This window comes from Esox lucius, chromosome 22 (assembly GCF_011004845.1).
Source record: "Esox lucius isolate fEsoLuc1 chromosome 22, fEsoLuc1.pri, whole genome shotgun sequence".
NCBI lineage: Eukaryota > Metazoa > Chordata > Actinopteri > Esociformes > Esocidae > Esox > Esox lucius.
This window is the reverse complement of record NC_047590.1, coordinates 4,158,536-4,178,206: the sequence shown is the minus strand read 5'-3', so window position 1 is coordinate 4,178,206 and position 19,671 is coordinate 4,158,536. Positions and strand designations below refer to the sequence as shown.

General features: G+C 42.8%; 2 protein-coding genes across 5 annotated transcripts in view; both read left to right on the top strand.

The window, feature by feature from the left end:
* The window catches only part of LOC105019999 (xin actin-binding repeat-containing protein 2), a 43,439-nt gene extending 40,078 nt beyond the window's left edge, over positions 1 to 3,361 (top strand). For all 3 annotated transcript variants that reach the window (XM_010886612.3, XM_020042281.2, XM_034289706.1), the window contains 2 exons: positions 3,031 to 3,164; positions 3,270 to 3,361. In XM_010886612.3, coding sequence (XP_010884914.2) covers positions 3,031 to 3,125 — 95 coding nt within the window. In that variant the 3' untranslated portion in view covers positions 3,126 to 3,164; positions 3,270 to 3,361. The remainder of the gene's footprint in view (positions 1 to 3,030; positions 3,165 to 3,269) is intronic.
* A 2,592-nt stretch (positions 3,362 to 5,953) lies between these two features.
* Positions 5,954 to 19,671, top strand: part of LOC105019997 (beta-1,3-galactosyltransferase 1) — a 78,061-nt gene continuing 64,343 nt past the window's right edge. For both annotated transcript variants that reach the window (XM_010886610.3, XM_010886609.3), the window contains exon 1: positions 5,954 to 6,055. The gene's annotated coding sequence lies outside the window, so the exon portion shown is untranslated. The remainder of the gene's footprint in view (positions 6,056 to 19,671) is intronic.

Genomic DNA, 19,671 nt, shown 5'->3' with positions numbered 1-19,671 from the left:
AAAAGTGGCAATGTGAATTAATGGATCAACGTTTTCCTGCTTGTGTGACAGTGTGGTTTTATGGTTTTTAAGCAAATTAGTTCTACGTTTTTTATTCTATTATGTTAACATGCACTTTGAAATTAAATAACAAAGGCCTACTTTAAATGAACTACAATTTATAAAGTATTCATGAGCATTACATAGATCCTTCGCTAGTCGTACACAGACGGTGCATATAAATGCATAATCACTTATCAATTACTGAAGAATATTTATTTTATAAAGGGTGCCATAACACATGCTTATTAGGAGGAATATCTAGATTAAATTGCGAAAGAAACCTTAATGCCTTGCAACACCAGGTTGTGTGTTCTATGCCCATGAGGGACCATGAGAATGCAAATGGCATGTGTGCATTCACTACTGTTATGCTCTGGATAAGCGTCGATTGCCTTTTAGCATACTTTGGGTAATGCTTTGTTGAAGGACATCTCTCATAAGTAACGTACAAACCCGATTCCAAAAAGGTTGGGACACTGTACAAATTGTGAGTAAAAAAGGAATGGAATAATTTACAAATCTCATGAAGTTTTCTTTAATTCACAATAGAATATAGATAACTTATCGAATGTTGAAAGTGAGACATTTTGTAATGTCATGCCAAATATTGGCTCATTATGGATTTCATGAGAGCTACACATTCCAAAAAAGTTGGGACAGGTAGCAATAAGAGGCCGGAAAAGTTAAATGTACAGATAAGGAACAGCTGGAGGACCAATTTGCAACATATTATGTCAATTGGCAACGTGATTTGGTATAAAAAGAGTCTCTCAGAGTGGCAGTGTCTCTCAGAAGTCAAGATGGGCAGAGGATCACCAATTCCCCCAATGCTTTGGCGAAAAATAGTGGAGCAATATCAGAAAGGAGTTTCTCAGAGAAAAATTGTGAAGAGTTTGAAGTTATCATCATCTACATTGCATAATACCATCCAAAGATTCAGAGAATCTGGAACAATCTCTGTGCGTAAGGGTCAAGGCCGGAAAACCATACTGGATGCCCGTGATCTTCGGGCCCTCAGACGGTACTGCATCACATACAGGATTGATACTGTAATGGAAATCACAACATGGGCTCAGGAATACTTCCAGAAAACATTGTCGGTGAACACAATCCACCGTGCCATTCGCCGTTGCCGGCTAAAACTCTTTAGGTCAAAAAAGAAGACGTATCTAAACAGGATCCAGAAGCGCATGCGTTTTCTCTGGGCCAAGGATCATTTAAAATGGACTGTGGCAAAGTGGAAAAGTGTTCTGTGGTCAGATGAATCAAAATGTAAAGTTCATTTTGGAAAACTGGGATGCCATGTCATCCGGACTAAAGAGGACAAGGACAACCCAAGTTGTTATCAGCGCTCAGTTCAGAAGCCTGCATCTCTGATGGTATGGGGTTGCATGAGTGTGTGTGGCATGGGCCGCCTACACATCTGGAAAGGCACCATCAATGCTGACAGTTATATCCAAGTTCTAGAACAACATATGCTCCCATCCAGACGTCGTCTCTTTCAGGGAAGACCTTGCATTTTCCAACTTGACAATGCCAGACCACATACTGCATCAATTAAAATGTCATGGCTGCATAGAAGAAGGATCCGGGTACTGAAATGGCCAGCCTGCAGTCCAGATCTTTCACCCATAGAAAACATTTGGCGCATCATAAAGAGGAAGGTGCGACAAAGAAGACCTAAGACAGTTGAGCAACTAGAAGCCTGTATTAGGCAAGAATGGGACAACATTCGTATTCATAAACTTGAGCAACTTGTCTCCTCAGTCCCCAGATGTTTGCCGTCTGTTATAAAAAGAAGAGGGGAATCCACACAGTGATAAACATGGCCTTGTACCAACTTTTTTGAGATGTGTTGATGCCATGAAATTTAAAATCAACTTATTTTTCCCTTAAAGTGATACATTTAAATACGTTTACACATTTGATATGTCATCTATGTTGTATTCTGAATAATACATTCTGTTTTTATTCACAATTGTAGTGTCCCCAACTTTTTTGGAATGGGGTTAGTACTTATTGACATTAACAAAACATCCATTGAGATCTAGCGGCATCGTGCCCGGGTTTGCGCACATCCACGAGTCCTCGGCCAATAGTGTAACAACCAATTGCGTTGTAAACGACACATCTAAACTGTAGGTTAGCTTTCGAGCTATGTCTTTACGCCTTATTACACATCAGTGTCACAAACGTCAGCCATTAGGTCTCATAAAAACACAGCTATTAACGGCCAAGACAATAGTTAAGTTATTTACATCTTCTTTTATCTGTTATTACCAGATAAAAGAAGACGCAGGCGAAGAGGTTTTGGAAAAGAAGGTAATCTGTTTAATTACCCCAAAAAAAATCCCTGTTAACCTTGAAATGACCAAGGTTTATAACGGGTATAAATACAAAATGCATAGCTAGCATAGCTTATTTCAAAATACAATAGTCGTTTACAAGCCACCAAGTGGAGAAGAATGTCATTGTGTATAGCGGTGCACATTGTAACCTACAATTATTCTCAGTAACATACTGTCATTTCCATTAACATACAATCCTGAAGATAATTATTATATATGTTCATAATATGTCTGTCTGGGAGACTTTTGGGACATCTGGCACAGCTGCCAACAGGTTGTAGTGGGATGCTAGACTCACAATTTTGTTACACCCTTAACAGAGTATGTACTCTGTAACTTATAGATAGATTTCATCTGTGTACTGCAGTGCTCACAAGGAATATTTGCTGCGTAACGGCTGCAAAAGTTGTAGGTATTTTAACGTTGGGCCTGTTATTATATTTTTCAGGCAAATTTCATGCTTTTGTGGACAGGAAATTGGTGGATTTTTTTTTTTGCTGTAGGGACAACAGTACATGCGCACCGGGGACATCATCTTAGGCCTTTAGATGAGCCTGGGGCACCAGGGTTTTTATTATAAAAAATGTTAACCAAAGATTTAGGTGCAAGAACACCCTAACACTGTTTTTACGCCTTGCAGAAAATTCGAGTTCCAGAGTCAGAAGTGTGCACGGTGTGTCGGAAGAGGGTGTATCCGATGGAGTCTCTGATTGCGGACAGGCAAAACTTCCATAAAACCTGCTTCCGTTGTGAGCACTGCAATGGCAAACTAAGGTAAACCACACATTTGGGATTGTAATCCGTGGCAGTAGTGATGAGAATCTTATTTAAAATGTTGTGTCTGAAAGAACTGAAAACTTGTTAATTGTTCTTTCTCAGCCTTGGCAACTATGCCTCTCTCCATGGACGAATGTACTGCAAGCCACATTTTAAACAACTTTTCAAGTCCAAAGGGAATTATGATGAAGGATTTGGACAAATGCCTCACAAAGAGCTTTGGGGTGCTAAGAATCAAGAGAATTCAATTGAAAAGGAAAAAACAAAGATAAAATCACCATCTCCTGCAAAAGTTGATTCCAGAAATCCCACTGCCCGGAGCGGTGTCCGTTTGACAAAGATAGAGGCACCACCTCCACAAGAAAATGATGTAAGCAAATCACAGAATGAAGACAAAAAGCCCACTAGTAAAATTGCAGTTGTATGGCCCCCTCAAAATGATTCTCCTAAGAAAGTGTTCAGTGTGGAGGACGAGGTGAAGCTGGTCAAGCCCTCATGGCCCCCCGAATGTAGTTTTCCACAGACCAACATTGACACACACAAAAGCCAGACCAATGAACCTTCTGTAAAAGACAAAGACCACCCAACTATAAAAGCACAAAATGGCCCCCAAGATACTGCATGGGAAAGCACTGTTGAATCTGAGAAAGTTGACATGCCTGTAGAAAATCCAGCAGAGAATGAAGCTTTGACCTCCCCTGCGGGAGTCACACAGGAAGCAGAGAGTGTCACTCCTACCCAAGGGCTCCTAGGAGACAGTGGCTTAGAAGTAGCCGGGCAAGTGGAACTCGTGGTTGAAATGAAAGTGACAAGCAAGATGAATGAGGAAGGAGCTGTGGAAAGTGTGAACGAGAACGAAAGGGACGAAGAGAGGCGTGGAGAGAAGGTAGAGGAAGTGAAAATAAACGGCCATAGTGGCGAGGCGGAGAATCCTTACAAAGAGGAGGAGAGGAAGGGGGATGAAGAACACGTGGTTAAGGTCACCGCCATAGACACTGAGGAATCAGGTGAGCCAGCAGTAAATGCAAACTCCAACAACAACAATAACAGCCAATTACAGTTGGACCATAACCCAGCGTTCACTGGGCTTGCTGAAAACCTAACAGAAGAAAGCCACACAATACTACAGTCCGCAGAACCAGCTGCTGCCGGATGTCCTATTCAGGAGAACATATTTGGGGAGGAAGATGTGAAATGGATGCCGACCAAGGTTGTAGATATAGCGCAGAGCGAGGACACTTTCGTGCCAACAGTTGCCAAAGGTATGGAAGCCACAGACAACAAGGATGATCACGTCTTCACCCATGCCACTCAAAGTACATTTCTGAATGAAGCGGAACCAAAGATTAGCACCGCAAGCTTCCTGGAGGATGTTTTTTCTGGGCTCGATAACAGCTCCAGCCTCCTGTCTGATTTCAAGTCTCACATCTTCAGCGACTCCGACAGTGAGAGGCCCTTGGTGTCAATGCTGGATGACCTTTTGGATTTTGGAATGGAGTCTAGAGAAAGAACGGCTACACCCAAAGAAGAGTGGAAAGGGAATGAACCACTTGACAGCTTTGCCGTAAAGGATGATTGTGTACTGGGCAAAAGCAACATGCTGTGGAACGAGGATTATGACTCGCTGTCAGCTGAGGAACAAATCAAGAGGAACAGATATTACGATGATGAAGACATCGACAACTCCTAAATCAGATCTTATTCAATCAGTATTTTCTATCAGTCGCTTCATTGTGTTGTTCATCATACAATCCCTGAGTAAATTTTACATTGATGTCCGTGGAGAGATGAATCATGCTATTATAACATTTTCCCTATAACTATCTTTTATTTTTTACTTTGTTTTAACACTGCTGTTAATGATCTTTTATTATACAATTTTTGATTTTATCTTGCTGTTTCAAAGCACCTGGTGTGCAGTTTAGGTAAAGAAATAAAAAAGGATTCTTGTTCTGTTTTTCTGTATTGTTAATCTTTAACAGAACTCTAATGTTACTTCTGATATTTTTTTAACTGTCAAAACAGCACATTTTGCAATACCGGTACAATCATAACTTCTTCCTATAATGGTTTTTGATTTGCTTGGGTTGTTTAAAAGAAAATGCCTTTGAGATATCATCTTTTGAAGCTGATTAAAATGATTTACATTTCCTTTCCTGTTGTTTCCAAAGTAGTACTGCAGTTCTTAATAAAGATTTTCTCTGGTAAATTACTTTTTAGTATGTGGGGGGAGGAACCTGAGGGTGTTCAACATGTTTTATGGGTGTGGTATAGTCTTATGGCCTGCATGGTTGACCAGCTGAGTCCTCAATATAGCCGATTCATTTTCATTGAGGGAGCCTAAATATTGTAAATCAATACAGATTTCCACATGCATAAGCCACTTTTACTTGCATCTGATTTTAATCCCAAATCAGTAAAACAGCAAACTGGTTCATACATGATGTGTTAGACTCAGTAGTAGTTTGATTAATTAGGTTTAAAAATGTCTAATCTCAATTGTCTGCTATACACACACATTTACGAACTATTTATTTTATGAATGTTGCATTAGTTTAGGCTACACAAATCTCTGCTCATATTTTTTAGTACAATCCCTTGAATCAGCTATGAAATCGGTCATGCGTGGCAAATGTGTTTTGCAGTAATGTCAGTCAACCTTGCTAAAGAAAATAGCAATCCCACTTCCAGGCGGATTGATTGGCTACGATTCAGTTTGAAAATTATCCTGATTGGACAGGTCTCTTGTCAGACGCGGCACCGCCTACAATCACTATCACTACTCATCCACACTCAGCCTCGCGGTGAGATGCGGAGCATTGAGCGCAAGACGGACGCAGCATCAGCACCGGTTGTCTGGGCGGGATGTACAGCAGTAAGCGAGACCGGTAGGTTCAAATGCTTCGTTAACTGAGATTTCACATTGGTGTTGCTTGTCTTTCGCCCACGAAGTTGTCCGCAACGGCTCACTGAATACCTGTGATGCAGGCTTTCGTCGTGTTCGATTTTATTTTTATTTCGTGGTTTGAGATGTTTTGATTGATTTAAAATCTTTGGACAGCGTCGGTAAAACCGTCCTGGCGCTGATTATCTGTGCGTATAAATGCATTGTCTCTTGTTGTGTCGTTCGATGACCTATATTGACTTTGTTTTGATGGATCGTCCAGAACTCTAATGGAATGTTCTGTTGGCTACTGTAGATGTGGTGTTGTGAAATGTTAAGCTTCATTGGCGCCGGGTTTGATGTAGCATACTGCTTTGATTAGAGCGTTAGCTATGGAAAAGAAAACGTTTATTTGCTGCGTTTGAAGTGAATTGCGAGGTCAGCTTACGTTCTCATTTCGAAGTTCACGTCATTTTGTTGTTTTATATGCTCTCAGAATGAGCGTACAGGAACAAGTCCACCAGCAATTATTGGATGTGGCGGGCATTTAATAGCGGACATTTACTTTATTCGAGACCAACATTTAAATAAAGCTGTATTGTTTTAAATGCCACGCGTACAGTAGGCTACTGTACGTTTCAGGACCTTTTACACATCATCTCCAACACCAGGTGGTAACAACTTAATCCCCTATAGGGCAAGAATGTACCATATTCAACATTTGTAAACATTCGAGTTATCCGTGGTTTAGCACACACATAACATCCAGTTCATTGATATCGACTTTATGACTAGGTTTTTTTTTTTTTTTCGATTTTCATTTGACGTTGTTGTGATAGCATTTGCTATGAATAGCTTTAGCGTTTGTGTAATGGCTCGACGGTGCCCCAGTCGCAGCACACAATTGAGATAAAAATGTACTTGATACAGATTCGGGAAAAGCAGGTCTTAAGCATATCAGAGGTAAGTAGAACAATGCAGTGTGTGGACCAATAGAGGGTCACGTGTTGCCCAGTAAGTTGGTTCAGTGTTCTTGTTCCGCCACAATGACCTTGCACATACATGCCTGGAGAACACAATTTAATATGCGTAATATGTAAGCATGTGGACAACAGATGTTACACTGCCACAGTGGTGGGTCATTCCTTTGTTAACTCTAGTGGACCAGAGAATACGGTCTACCGTGTCACTGTAGCCTGTAGTGTTTGAGTCATTTGGCTTATGCTCTTATCCAGAGCCACTTTCATACATTATTGATTGTGTGCATGTATAGCACGAGGATGACAACACATCAAAGCGAGACCGAACCTGCTCTGCTTTTAGAACTGTGGATCGCGGCCAGTGCGAGGACAGTTTAAGCCCCGTGTCATGATGTGCATCGAACTGTGTGTCTAAACCTTAAGAAATCCATTTGCTGAGATGCATTTTGACGAAGCCTTTGTGAGGCAAAACGCCATAGATCTCAGAGGCTTTTTCCCTGTGCGACTGATCCTCTTTTGGAATTACACTGGTGCTTGAACTTGCTAAATCGATACTTTTCACACACTTGTTTGTCAGAGAGTAATGCAGTAGCAAGAGGCGTAGTCCATCTTGTGGGAGTGCAGTCTCTATATCGCCAGACCTGACAGTGCCCCGTCGTTAATTCGCCGGGTCCGGACACAATTCCCTAATTCAAGTCTGAACTCTGTCTGGCGTCCTACCAGTAACTGATTTTTTATTGGTTAAAAAAAAATCAATTTAATTTCAAATGGCCTCAAGGCCTCATTAATCACATTTGGCAAGAAATTCAGAAGTTCTCAATTAAGCAATGACATATCAAAACATTTCAGATGTCTAGATGGACATTTTGAATAAGGAGGTTAAGTTCATGTTATTCATAGAGCAGAATGCCAGGAGGTTACGTTTGGACCTGATAAAGTGTGAAAACTACACCAGCGGCCTCAATGTGCAGTAACATTTCGCCCATTTCAACAATTGTAAATACTTATTTACAGTGCCGACTAGTCAGTGCTACTTTTATAGTGCTAACCTATCAGTGTTAACTTTACAGTGCTAAATTGACAGTGTTAACCTTTCAGTGCTACCCTTTGTATCCAGGTCAAACACCACTGTAACCCAAGCTAAAACAAGTAATATATGTAAATATACTAACAATTATCGTCATTTAATGTCAATTTCTTTGTTGCTTTATTAACATTAATGTATACCATATACATTTTTAACTATTTAAATTGGAAAAAAATTTACAGTTCTTTTGTTCAGTACAGATGAATCCCCAAGGAGTAAGCAACAACAAGAATTGATGCAAGTGGCTAGAGAACTCCTATTGTTCTGGCCCAGTTTCAATCATTTTTTAAGATGTTCTATATAGTTACATGATAATTAAATACTTATAATATTGACAATAAACAAATTAAATGTTTCTGAAATATTTCAATTTTAGATGAAAAAAGAAATGCCCTGGAAACTATGTATTTGAGGGGCACAAAAACGTCATATCTCTTGCTGCTTTCTTAATATTAATTGAATGTGTTGTTCAATTTGTTCCGGTCACAGGAAGGCCCATATCAAGGACATTTGATGTATTTGACTTCAGAAAATGTTCCTTTTAAATGTACACCACAGAACAATGCCAAAGTGTCCATAGACAGTTTTAATGGGACGGAATATTTAATTATATTTCAAGGGATAATATAATAACATAGCCAAGAGCTACATATTCTTAATTGCATTTGCAGGCAGTGGTGGAATATTGTTAATAAGGATCATCAAGGTTAATAGTTCCTTTAAAGAGATAAACACTTGTGACATTGACGAATAACCTTGATAACGGAGTGCTGGATGTGTGTATTGCTTATTACACTGGTTCCAGGTATTTTGCACTTCTGACTTCGCAGTTATTCATGTCAACACAATTTAAACACAACAACACAATTCATTCAGTCATTTCAAGTGTTGTCACGACGTTTCCCCGCCTCTGGGAATATTTCTCTCTTTCAAGTTTACCCAGCCTGAGCTTACCAAATGTCAGTGTCCACACAGAATCGCTTTAGAACAGCTGCCATTTTTTTTAGCAACTGTCTGGATGTGTGGCTAGCTGGATATCAGTGTTTTGGGTTGTTCTGGTGGAATGCCTTTTTAAAGCCTGCTATATTCATCGTTTGGTTTAGTAAGGGCGTGCTTAGTGTGTCAGCTGTATGACCCCGCTGTAAGGATTCATTTATCTTCACTCTCAGACCCCAGATGTTCTTTGGCTATTTATTGGACTGGGTTCATCTGGTAATTCATTCTGCTTAAAGCAATGGTTTACTCTTTTTAACGAGGAGGATTCTTTGTTACTTCAATGTCTCCCGGAATATAAATGAAATATTTCATGTGTCTTGGGCAGTGTAGGCTTCTCAAAGCAGACCTTTGAATACTGGCAAGAAATGAAGGAGATGATTTTGAAAGAAAGTCTTGGCCAAACACCAAAGCTATACTTTTGTTAAGATTGTCATTTTGATAAATGTTTTTACTTTGGAGGGGAAAGATTGCTGTCATGGGTGTTCCTCCCACCATTATGCATGTTACAGACTATAAATTAGTGAACGTAAATGTCCATCATCCATTGACAAAAGCATACAGATCACTAAAATCTATCCAACTAATCGTTTTGTCATTTTAGAATATTTTTTAATTAAAATTAAATAGCTGCCATAAGGTTAAAGTATTTTCATACTCAGATTTAGAGTAGTTGTCTATTTTCTATGCCACTGTTTAGAAAGGACCACACTAAGTAGAACCACTCTTTCAGGACACCAGAGTGCTGGGATGATTGGCTCGGCAGGCGTTTTCCGGTAAGTCGGGGGGGGGGGGGGGGGGCTTCGGCACATCGTTTGTACTGGTGCAGGGGAACCGACTGCATGTACGCCTGATCATAGGTCTTTGGAGTTGGATGTGTTCTGTAAGCCTCTGGCATACGCAAAATACTTTACCAGCAGAACTACAGAGGCTACGCTGCAAGGTGGAAACCGATGGCGCCAGTCACAGGGTGGACAATATTCAGGACCTTAAAGGGTCTGTAGAGGTCTAGGAAAATGGATTTTCCACAAACTAGGCAAATATTAACGTCTTCCCGAAAGTGATTGGGAGAGGAAACAAAGTTTCCCGGCGTTCCCTCATCTGTGAAAGGTTTTTTATGTGTTGGGCACGTGTGGCTGCCACAAGAGCGGTCTCATCTGGTGGTCACTGCTGATGGCAGCGGAAAAATGTATTCTGAAGTGTACGGAAATGTCTCCTTAAAGCATAAGCAAATGCCTCATCATTGGGCGCAAGACAATTGACTAAAACACACTGCCATAGCAACTGGGACTTCTTTTCAGGTAAAAAATAGTCAAACTGAACTTGCCTGCCTCAAGATCCACTTAGATGTCTATTAACCAATACAAAAGTACAGTGGGTGGTCCGCTCAGTTCTAACTAGGGTTTTTAGACAACATTTTCCTATAGGTTGTGTATGCCCAAGGGCGACTTGCTAAAAAAAGATCACAGTACTACTAATAATCAGGTTACTACATACCTCTGTATGTATCACAGTACTACTAATAGTCAGGTTACTACATACCTCTGTATGTATCACAGTACTACTAATAGTCAGGTTACTACATACCTCTGTATGTATCACAGTACTACTAATAGTCAGGTTACTACATACCTCTGTATGTATCACAGTACTACTAATAGTCAGGTTACTACTCTGTATGTATCACAGTACTACTTGTGCTTTGACCTGAAGCAGGGATCGGGGGAAGGTAACAAATTTGACTGTACGTTTCATCTATCTCGCTCATGACTGGGCCCTGATCATGTTCATCCCTGCCATATAGAGTTTATTGGATGACTAGATAATCCTGTTAGCCATGACAGTCACACACGGCGCTCGTCCTGCATGTTCTTTCCCATGCACAGAGGTGACAGCGGCACACAGTCAATCAAGCATAGTGACATGGCATGGCAGTTTTTTATGTTTTATTCTGTCTGACACATATTCAGAAAATAAAATAGGCCAGGCAGTGTGCAAAAGCAGTGGCAGTGCAGCAGTGATACAGCTCAACCGAACTGCTACTGTGGACACACAATTAGCACACGTTAATATTTCTTCACTGTATCTCTATTTGAGAATGGCAAATGGTCCCGAATGGCAAGTACAGAGCAGTTATCTACCGAAAGTGGTCTGATGGCTGCTGTCCACGTTCATCTTCTGGGAACCGATGAAATAGCGTGTGACTTGAGATGTGTCGGACCGGAGCCAAATGACTGCCTCAAAACACACGAGGCCTTGTGAGCACTGAGAGGCCTAATGAACACAGTCACACAAACCCAGTCCACTGCCTTCCCCCGTTCTAATCCAATGGCTGATTATATGGGCGTCTGAATTGCTGACTTGCAGTCCTCTGCTTTGGACTGCACACCAGGGCATTGGCGCCCAGGCTTAAGAAGCGTCACCCCGGTGTTCACCGGACGTTCTCCGGCAGGAGACGGAGAAGCGGTCGAGCTCGCTGCCGTTCCACTGGATCAGTGGGTGTCACCCACCGGGTCATCTCCCGGCGCGGCGCTGCTGTTGGCTGTGGGAAGAGCTCCAAGCTCAGGATCCGTCTCATGGGGTCCTGGTGTAATTGGTTCTGTTGAGAGGCCTTTGCCTGTTTGCCAACCTGGCCTCAGAAGAGGCGGGCCACTCCCGGATCTCCTGGTCAAGTGGTCGTACAAGAGGGGGCCTCCATGGGGACAAGTGGCCCCCTCACTGCCTCCTGGTGTTAAACCGGTACAGGGCCCTTTGGCAAGTGCTCTTGATGCATCAGTGGTAGCAGTTCAAGCGGCTCCGGTGTTTGCATTAAGAGTAAGCTGCTGAAGTCTGTCGCTCTCACAGCGCCGGCGTTGGGGTTAAGGCGTAGCAAATCTGCAACAGTAATACATTCCCCTGGCTACTAGTCACCATGTGAAATGTGCTCGGCGTTCTGAAGACTGACAGGGAATGAACTGACACCCTCACTCGCCAACATGACCGAAGTCGGTCACGAATATCACTCAGCGAGGCGTGGCCTGGGTTTCCCAAAGTTCAATCGGGGCTCACTGCTCTTTGTGTCGATTTGTGTTGCAAAGACGTCAAGCCATTAACCCGTTAATCGTAGCCTCAACCTTATGGAGTATAAGCAAACCTTGACCCTCGAGTGTTGTTTGTAGCGCAGTGCCTCCCTCTGCGTACATCCAGAGTTAACGTCACCCACAGCGACGGGCTCTCCATACAGAATGTATATACATGAACCAGATCACTTAATCAGCACTCTGTGCTATCAGGTATTATTGCACGTTCATATCAGCCCACCAACAGAACAATGATCTGCACCCCTTCTTCACCTTGTCTATTCCAATCAGCTGCTGCTGTGAGACAGTGAATGATATCGTATTGCAGCCTCGTGCACTACAGTGGCCGAGTTCCCTGCACATTACTTAACACCAATAGAGACATTTCTTGTTTACAGGCAAGAATCAGGTTTGACTGATGCGATGCTCGTTGTCCAGGCTTCAAATAGCCGTCTGTGGTGTCGGGGACCTGGATAACCAGGCTGTGTGATCTGCTCTGATTGTTTACCAACTAGGCTACGGGGTTAGGGGTCAGGGGTTAGGTAGACCTGTCGGTATCCTTATTGCAAACAGTAATTAGAGACAGTTGACGTGTGTTTGAGATAAACCCCCCCCCACGAGATCTGCATATCAATTTGACATTTAACTTCCTCTCGGAATGATGCCTCTCAAGTTGATTTGGAAGGAAGCCAGCTTTAATATGGAACTGTCTGTCCTTGGCCCAGGTGATCTCATTACCTAGTGCCACTGGGAGGTTTAAACGCTGTGATTTGGAGGCGCTCTCTACAGGTTTCCTCTGACTATTAAAAAATAACCAGTTGAAGATCCCTTTTTGTTCTTAAGCCACATTTTTTACAGCCTAAAATTGATTTATGTCATTTGCTCCACAGAACAGGTATTTTCTATAAAATATGAGGTACAGTAATGTAAAATGATGTTTTTTCCCTTTTTTGTAGCTGGGTGACTACTGGTCCCTAAGGATATGCAGGATGTCAGACTGTCAAGTTTCAACATCAACTAAGTGTTTATTTTGGTAGCACATGTGTAGATGAGAGCATGAAAACAGTTTTGTTTTTTTTGTTGTTGTTTTACCAAGAATATATTATTTTTTTCCCCCAGGAATCATGGGAAATATAAGCTATTACTTTAAAGGAATAAGCCATCATTCCTCATGAGGGCCATTAGAATTAAATTACATTACACTACTTATATTATTTTCCTTTCAGTCATTTTCCAATGATGTTTGTGTTCATGTTACTGTTTTGGGTTAGATCCCACCCTAGCAGGCATTTCATGAAGGGATTTTGAATGTATTTCATTTAGTTGTTTATTCAGAGGTTTTCAAGAACCTAATCTCTCTGCCGAGTGACCAAAAAAAGTATTTTCTCAGCAAAGCGTCTCTGTCACCCTCAGTCCTTTTATACGTGACACAAATCGAACGGCTGTATCGTTATGTGTTGATTAGGGTAGGTGGCTGGTATTCGTGTTTAATAGGGCCAGGGATTGGGTGAATAGAGGAAGGCTTGGGCTAAAGTGGGGTGTGTGAAATGTGACAGACTGTTATACTGTAGGCCTACTGATTACCTGGTTAGCCCACTCCACGTAGCACCTCTACTCTGAAAAAAGAGAGGTACCTTCATCTTTAACTTCCGTTTCCCTCATGAGAACCGTACTCTGGAACTCCACAAGCGTTCCTTTTATGCCTGCCCAATTAGGTTTTATGCCTGCCCAATTAGGTTACAGAGTCTGTAATGCTTTAGCTATTCTGCCCGCATGAATAACAGACACTATTAATGATCTTGGCGAAAGAAAGGCCCTCTTTGATTCAATTGGTTCTGTTCACCAATTTTAGGTTTCCACCGTGCGCCACAAAAACGTAGTAATGCCCCCTTGGCCCCTTCACTTTGTCCAGTGCCCTTTAACCTTTGCTGCTACAGTACTCAGAAACTCCCTGTACATCAGTAACTCATTCATTTTTTTATGGAAACTGAAAGATGGCATGATCCTCTTTTGGATTAAATATTCGATTGTAGAGTCCTTTATCTTCATATAATGCTGATTTAATCTAATTGTGTTAAGGAACATCTGCCAGCGACCCAGAAAATGTAGAAGAGACGGACTGATTATGAGCGATCAGATTACTCCGCATGATGGAGAGTATAACCAGATTTCGAAAGCACAAAACAGTTTTATATTGCTTTACTGTGCTTATCACATTGCTTTAAGCAAAGAATATTGATCTGCTGCAGGCTAAAGTAGGTGTGCTTAACTTAGAAATGCTGTCTGTCTCTGCACAGGAATTAGGATCACAAGTCAATGATGTGAGTCCCAATAATCAAACTCTCTTTAATATGCTTATTTAATTACCTTTAGTCTTGATCTGTGGACGGTGGTGACAAATGTGGGTGGTGACAGTCTTTGCGACTTAACAATAATTGGGTCGAACTACTAATAAATAATTATCTACCTGAGTACTTCTGCCTCAGTAATTTGTATCCATAAATATGTCCGGTACATAACACATCAGATTCAGTCTAGCACAAAGGGAGCTACTCTAGACATCACCATTCGTGCACCATTGTACATGTTGCCGGTCTAAAAGCAGTCATGAATAATGAGATAAAACAGCTGGTCCAAAGACATTTGCCTTCATTGCACACCTATACATTCCACTGGTAATATACATATACTTAATACTTGTAAATACTTGTAAATGTTCTGCCCTCCTCTATTTGCACTTCGGCTTAGACGCTAACTGCATTTCGTTGTACTGTACTTGTACTGTTCAATGACAATACAGTTGAATCTAATCTAATCTGGCAGACAATTACCTGTATAAAAACAATACCTGACAATAGGCTAATATTGGACACACAGTGTCCGAAATTAACTTTTTGGCTCACCTGCCAAGAGGACTGGTAGATAAAAAAAAAAAAACACCAGCCAGGCATATTTTTTACCGGCCAAAATAATAAATTGCCTTTTTGTGTCACATATGAATTACTTCCAGTACATTTTATTGAGATAATAAGCTATGTTGAATACAAACTTTCTATTATCGATGACAAATTTGTTGTTTCTGCTTTTATCTTCAGCATACTGGGCACACATGGAACAACTCGTCAACACAGCCTCAGCAGCTTCTGGAAATCCCTTTATCTCCAAACCTCAAAATATTATTTTTCTATGTGCTACAAACATGTTTTTTTTATGTATTGCAATAACATCATCCCTTTACACCAGTCCTTGTCAACGTTCTTAACATTATTTGACAATACTTAGGCCTACTTAACATCATTCCCTAATAACCTAAGTACTCCCCCTAAATTAACCACTCTCTAAAACTGTTCATGAATCGCCTCCCAGATGTATAGCACAATCCCTCTCCAAAGCTAATTAGCAAAAGCAAATTAACAACAATATCAAAAATCTGAATTTTTTTTATGTTGGAAAGATTCTCTACATTAACTTACTCAAGCTCTAACCATTTCTCAAAGAGCTCCACCACTCGCTAGCTTTGTACTCCGAATGTTGTTGCTCTGCTCTAATGCTGGGGCGATAGTAAAATGCGCGTTATGGAAATTGCGCTAAACTTGGTCAATAAAAACGATCGTATGCCATAAAATTAGCGTGTTTCTGTTGGGGCGCATCACAGAAACTTTTTTGGTCACTGCACCCCCCTCCCGCCCCCCCCTCACTATGTCTGCTTCGCTGAGTAAGCAAACGGTCCATTTATGGTGACGTAATACACATGACCTCAACAGTCCCATTAGCCAGATGCCTCTTCGCACCGTCCTCCGAAGACGTGGTTTAATTAAACTACAGATCGACTCAGTTAGGATGTTTGTTTCTCCGGACCCCCTCCAGCAAGATTTACTTGAGCACATAATAGTCATTCATAAATACACACTCTCCCCTAATTTGCCATCCCTCCAAAAAATTGACCGGTGTTCAACATTGCTTAATTGAATCAATCAATCAAATTTATTTATAAAGCCATTTTTACAACAGCAGTTGTCACAAAGTGCTTTACAGAGACACCCGGCCTTAAAACAACAGTGGTGTTGGATTTCAGTGGCTAGGAAAAACTCCCTAAGAAGGCCGAATTTTAGGAAGAAACCTAGAGAGGACCAGGCTCAGAGGGGTGACCAGTCCTCTTCTGGCTGTGCTGGGTGAGATATTAAGAGTCCAATTAGAATAATACATACATTTCTCTGGGCTAAATCCAGAGTCTATTTGATTCTAGACTAGGTCAAAAGTATGACCAGGTGGACAAGGACAGGGACAGCAATGGGCCCCCCAAACCAGGTACTCTGCAGGTGTGGAGCAGGACCTCATCTCCTTCTAAAATGTAAAACTGGAGGAGACTGAGAAAAGTTAGAAGTGCATTCCTCATATCCCCCAGCACAATAATATAGCAGCGTAACACCTTGGAACTGAGACGGGGGGGTCCGGCGACACTGTGGCCCTACCCGGGGGAGGCCCCGGACAGGGCCCAACAGGCAGGAAATCAATCCACCCACATTGCCAGGCATCAACCAAAGGGACACCCACCAACCGCAACCCCCCTGAATGAGGGCCGAGTATTGAAAGCAGCGTACAGCCCAATTGCACACGTGCGCAACAGAGAGTCAACAACAAGCCAGTGACTGTTTGGGTCTTAATTGAACAACTGATTCATCCCACAATCCACAAAAAGCAGTGGATGTCCATCCCAATTGGATGACATCATCCAAAAGATCATTAAGAACCATTATTCATGTGTCGTCCATTTTAGTTAGTGGGCATTTAAAGGCCGTGCGGAGGTTGGAGAAACAGAAAGGAAATAGGCTAAGTTCTATCATCCGTCCTGAAAAAGAAACACCACCAAGGGTGGATGTATCACTCTTTTCCGGCTTAACATCAACGGACGGGCATGTGGGACAACACCAAAGCTTCACAGACGGAGGCTGGCTTGCAGTGTTAATCGCAGCTGTGGTGGGAACACTGAATAAGCACTGAATCAATAGGCTCTGCTGTCTCAAAGCCAAGGATAAACCCATTAGGCCAATCTTAGTCTGTTTTATGACAGCTATCTGGTACATTGTCAGGCGGTTTGTTTCGAACTGTGTTCTCAGAGGCTTTGGATGTTCGTTTGTTTCTCCGGATGACCCCTCTCCCGGCATTATATTCTATTATGGTGCATCATCTTTTCATTTTACACCATCATTACTGTTGAAGAGCTTCAACGGCACAGGGTTACAAGTGGCCAGCAATGTACTCCAGAAAGGAATAGAGAAATACTACAGTCTACTGTAAGAGCATCCTCCATTGTGGGTTCTATCAATTAGTGTAACTTTTGGGTCTTCCAGTAATTTTTTGGCGCTCATCATTAACAACCAATGAGCAATGAGCGTTCCTGGATACTGGCACAGGAGCCTATGAGGGGCGGAGGAAGGCATCGTCCCACTTTAATATCAAGCGCTGTGATTTATCGGGGGCGAAAGCAAGAGCGGGCTTCAAATAAAAGCAATAACCGGGCTTCCCGTCAGAGGCCAGGCCTGGCAAACGACCAGCTCCGTCTTCCTCACCGCTTCCCTCAAATGGAAAATGTGTCCGGGCCTCTGTAGCATTATCACGCCGCGCTCCAGGTTTATCGCCGCGCTCCCCGAAGACGGCTTATTACCTCCTCCTCAGCCCGCTCACTGCTCTGAAAGGCCTCCCAGGAGCAGATTAGCAATCCAATAACGCTGCGGCGTCCGCCTCGGCCGCATGTGCTCCCCCGGGTGAATGCTGATGAGGCTGCGAGCGTTCGTCCATAATGGGCTCCGGTGATGCCGGTGCTGAGCCAGTGGGCCTCAGGGCATGAGACGGAGGGCTAGTACGAGCGAGGGAAGGCGGTGTCGGGGTCCCGCCCCTTTGCTTTCCCTTTGTCTCTGTGGGTTTTTGGGGGGACCCAGGACGCTGTGTGCCGACCACCTAAACACTGGTCTGTGCTAGCGCCTTTTGTACGTTTATTGGGGCTCCTGGGAGAACTTTGTTTCTCTTGTAGCAACGGGCGTTTCTGGACGAACCCTCGAGAGACCCCCCCAGTGAGGTTGTGGCTTAATAAGCTTAGGCTGACAGTATAGATTGGCCCCCTGTTACACTAAATCTAATGCCTTTTAAACGGTTATCGTCTATTCACCTCAGGTTCACATTGAACCCTTACAGACGCGCTGGGGTGAAGCCTCCGTGAACAAGATACCCTTTTTTCATGTTTTCATGTTGCATTTAACTGCCCAAGATGCTGTTACAGGTGGTAGTTGGGTGCTGGGATGACACACTTTTTCCTCCAGCGATTACCAGCTGGAAGGCCTTTCAACTGGAGTTTTCCCAGTCGCATATGGCAAATTCCCACTTCCCACTAGGATATGTAGTCACAATAACCTCTTGCAATGCACAATGTGCATTTGTGCACATATATGGACAATGTGCACAATAAATGGAGGGTGTAGCAATGTAGGCTACTTTGATGGGTTCTCGCTGTCCCTAGAGAGGTTTTAGCGAGCGGTAGCTAAAGGTGATTTCAATTAATTGTACCTAGAATTTCTAAACAAACAGCTGGCGGCAGGGCCTTTTCTCATAGAGCTCCACTACTGTGGAATGATCTGCCAATTAAGGTAAGAAATGCAAACTCAGTGCAAACTTTCAAGTGTCTACTAAAAACTAATCTCTACAGCACAGTTTATAATTAGGTGTAGCCTGGACTGGGGGCGTGAAGGTGAACAGTAGGCTTGATACTGTCCACCCTTGCTGTCTTGCCAGGTGGTCTCTCGTCGCCACTGGGATGCCCTCCCTCCAATGCCTTTCGGGGGAAGAGTCTCTGGCTTGTTGTTGACTCTCTATTGCGCACGTGTGCAATTGGGCTGTACACTGCTGGCAATACTCGGCCCTCATTCGGGGGGGTTGTGGTTGGTGGGTGTCCCTTTGGTTGATGCCTGGCAATGTGGGTGGATTGATTTCCTGCCTGTTGGGCCCTGTCCGGGGCCTCCCCCGGGCAGGGCCACAGTATCGCCGGACCCCCCCGTCTCAGTTCCAAGGTGTTACGCTGCTATATTATTGTGCTGGGGGATATGAGGAATGCACTTCTAACTTTTCTCAGTCTCCTCCAGTTTAAATTTTAGGAGCAGATGAGGTCCTGGTCCACACCTGCGGAGTACCTGGTTTGGGGGGCCCATTGCTGTCCCTGTCCTTGTCCACCTGGTCATACTTTTGACCTAGTCTAGAATCAAATAGACTCTGGATTTAGCCCAGAGAAATGTATTTATTATTCCAATTGGACTCTTAATATCTCACCCGGCACAGCCAGAAGAGGACTGGTCACCCCTCTGAGCCTGGTCCTCTCTAGGTTTCTTCCTAAAATTTGGCCTTCTTAGGGAGTTTTTCCTGGCCACTGAAATTCAACACTACTGTTGTTTGCTCCTTGGGGTTTAAGGCCGGGTGTCTCTGTAAAGCACTTTGTGAAAACTGCTGTTGTAAA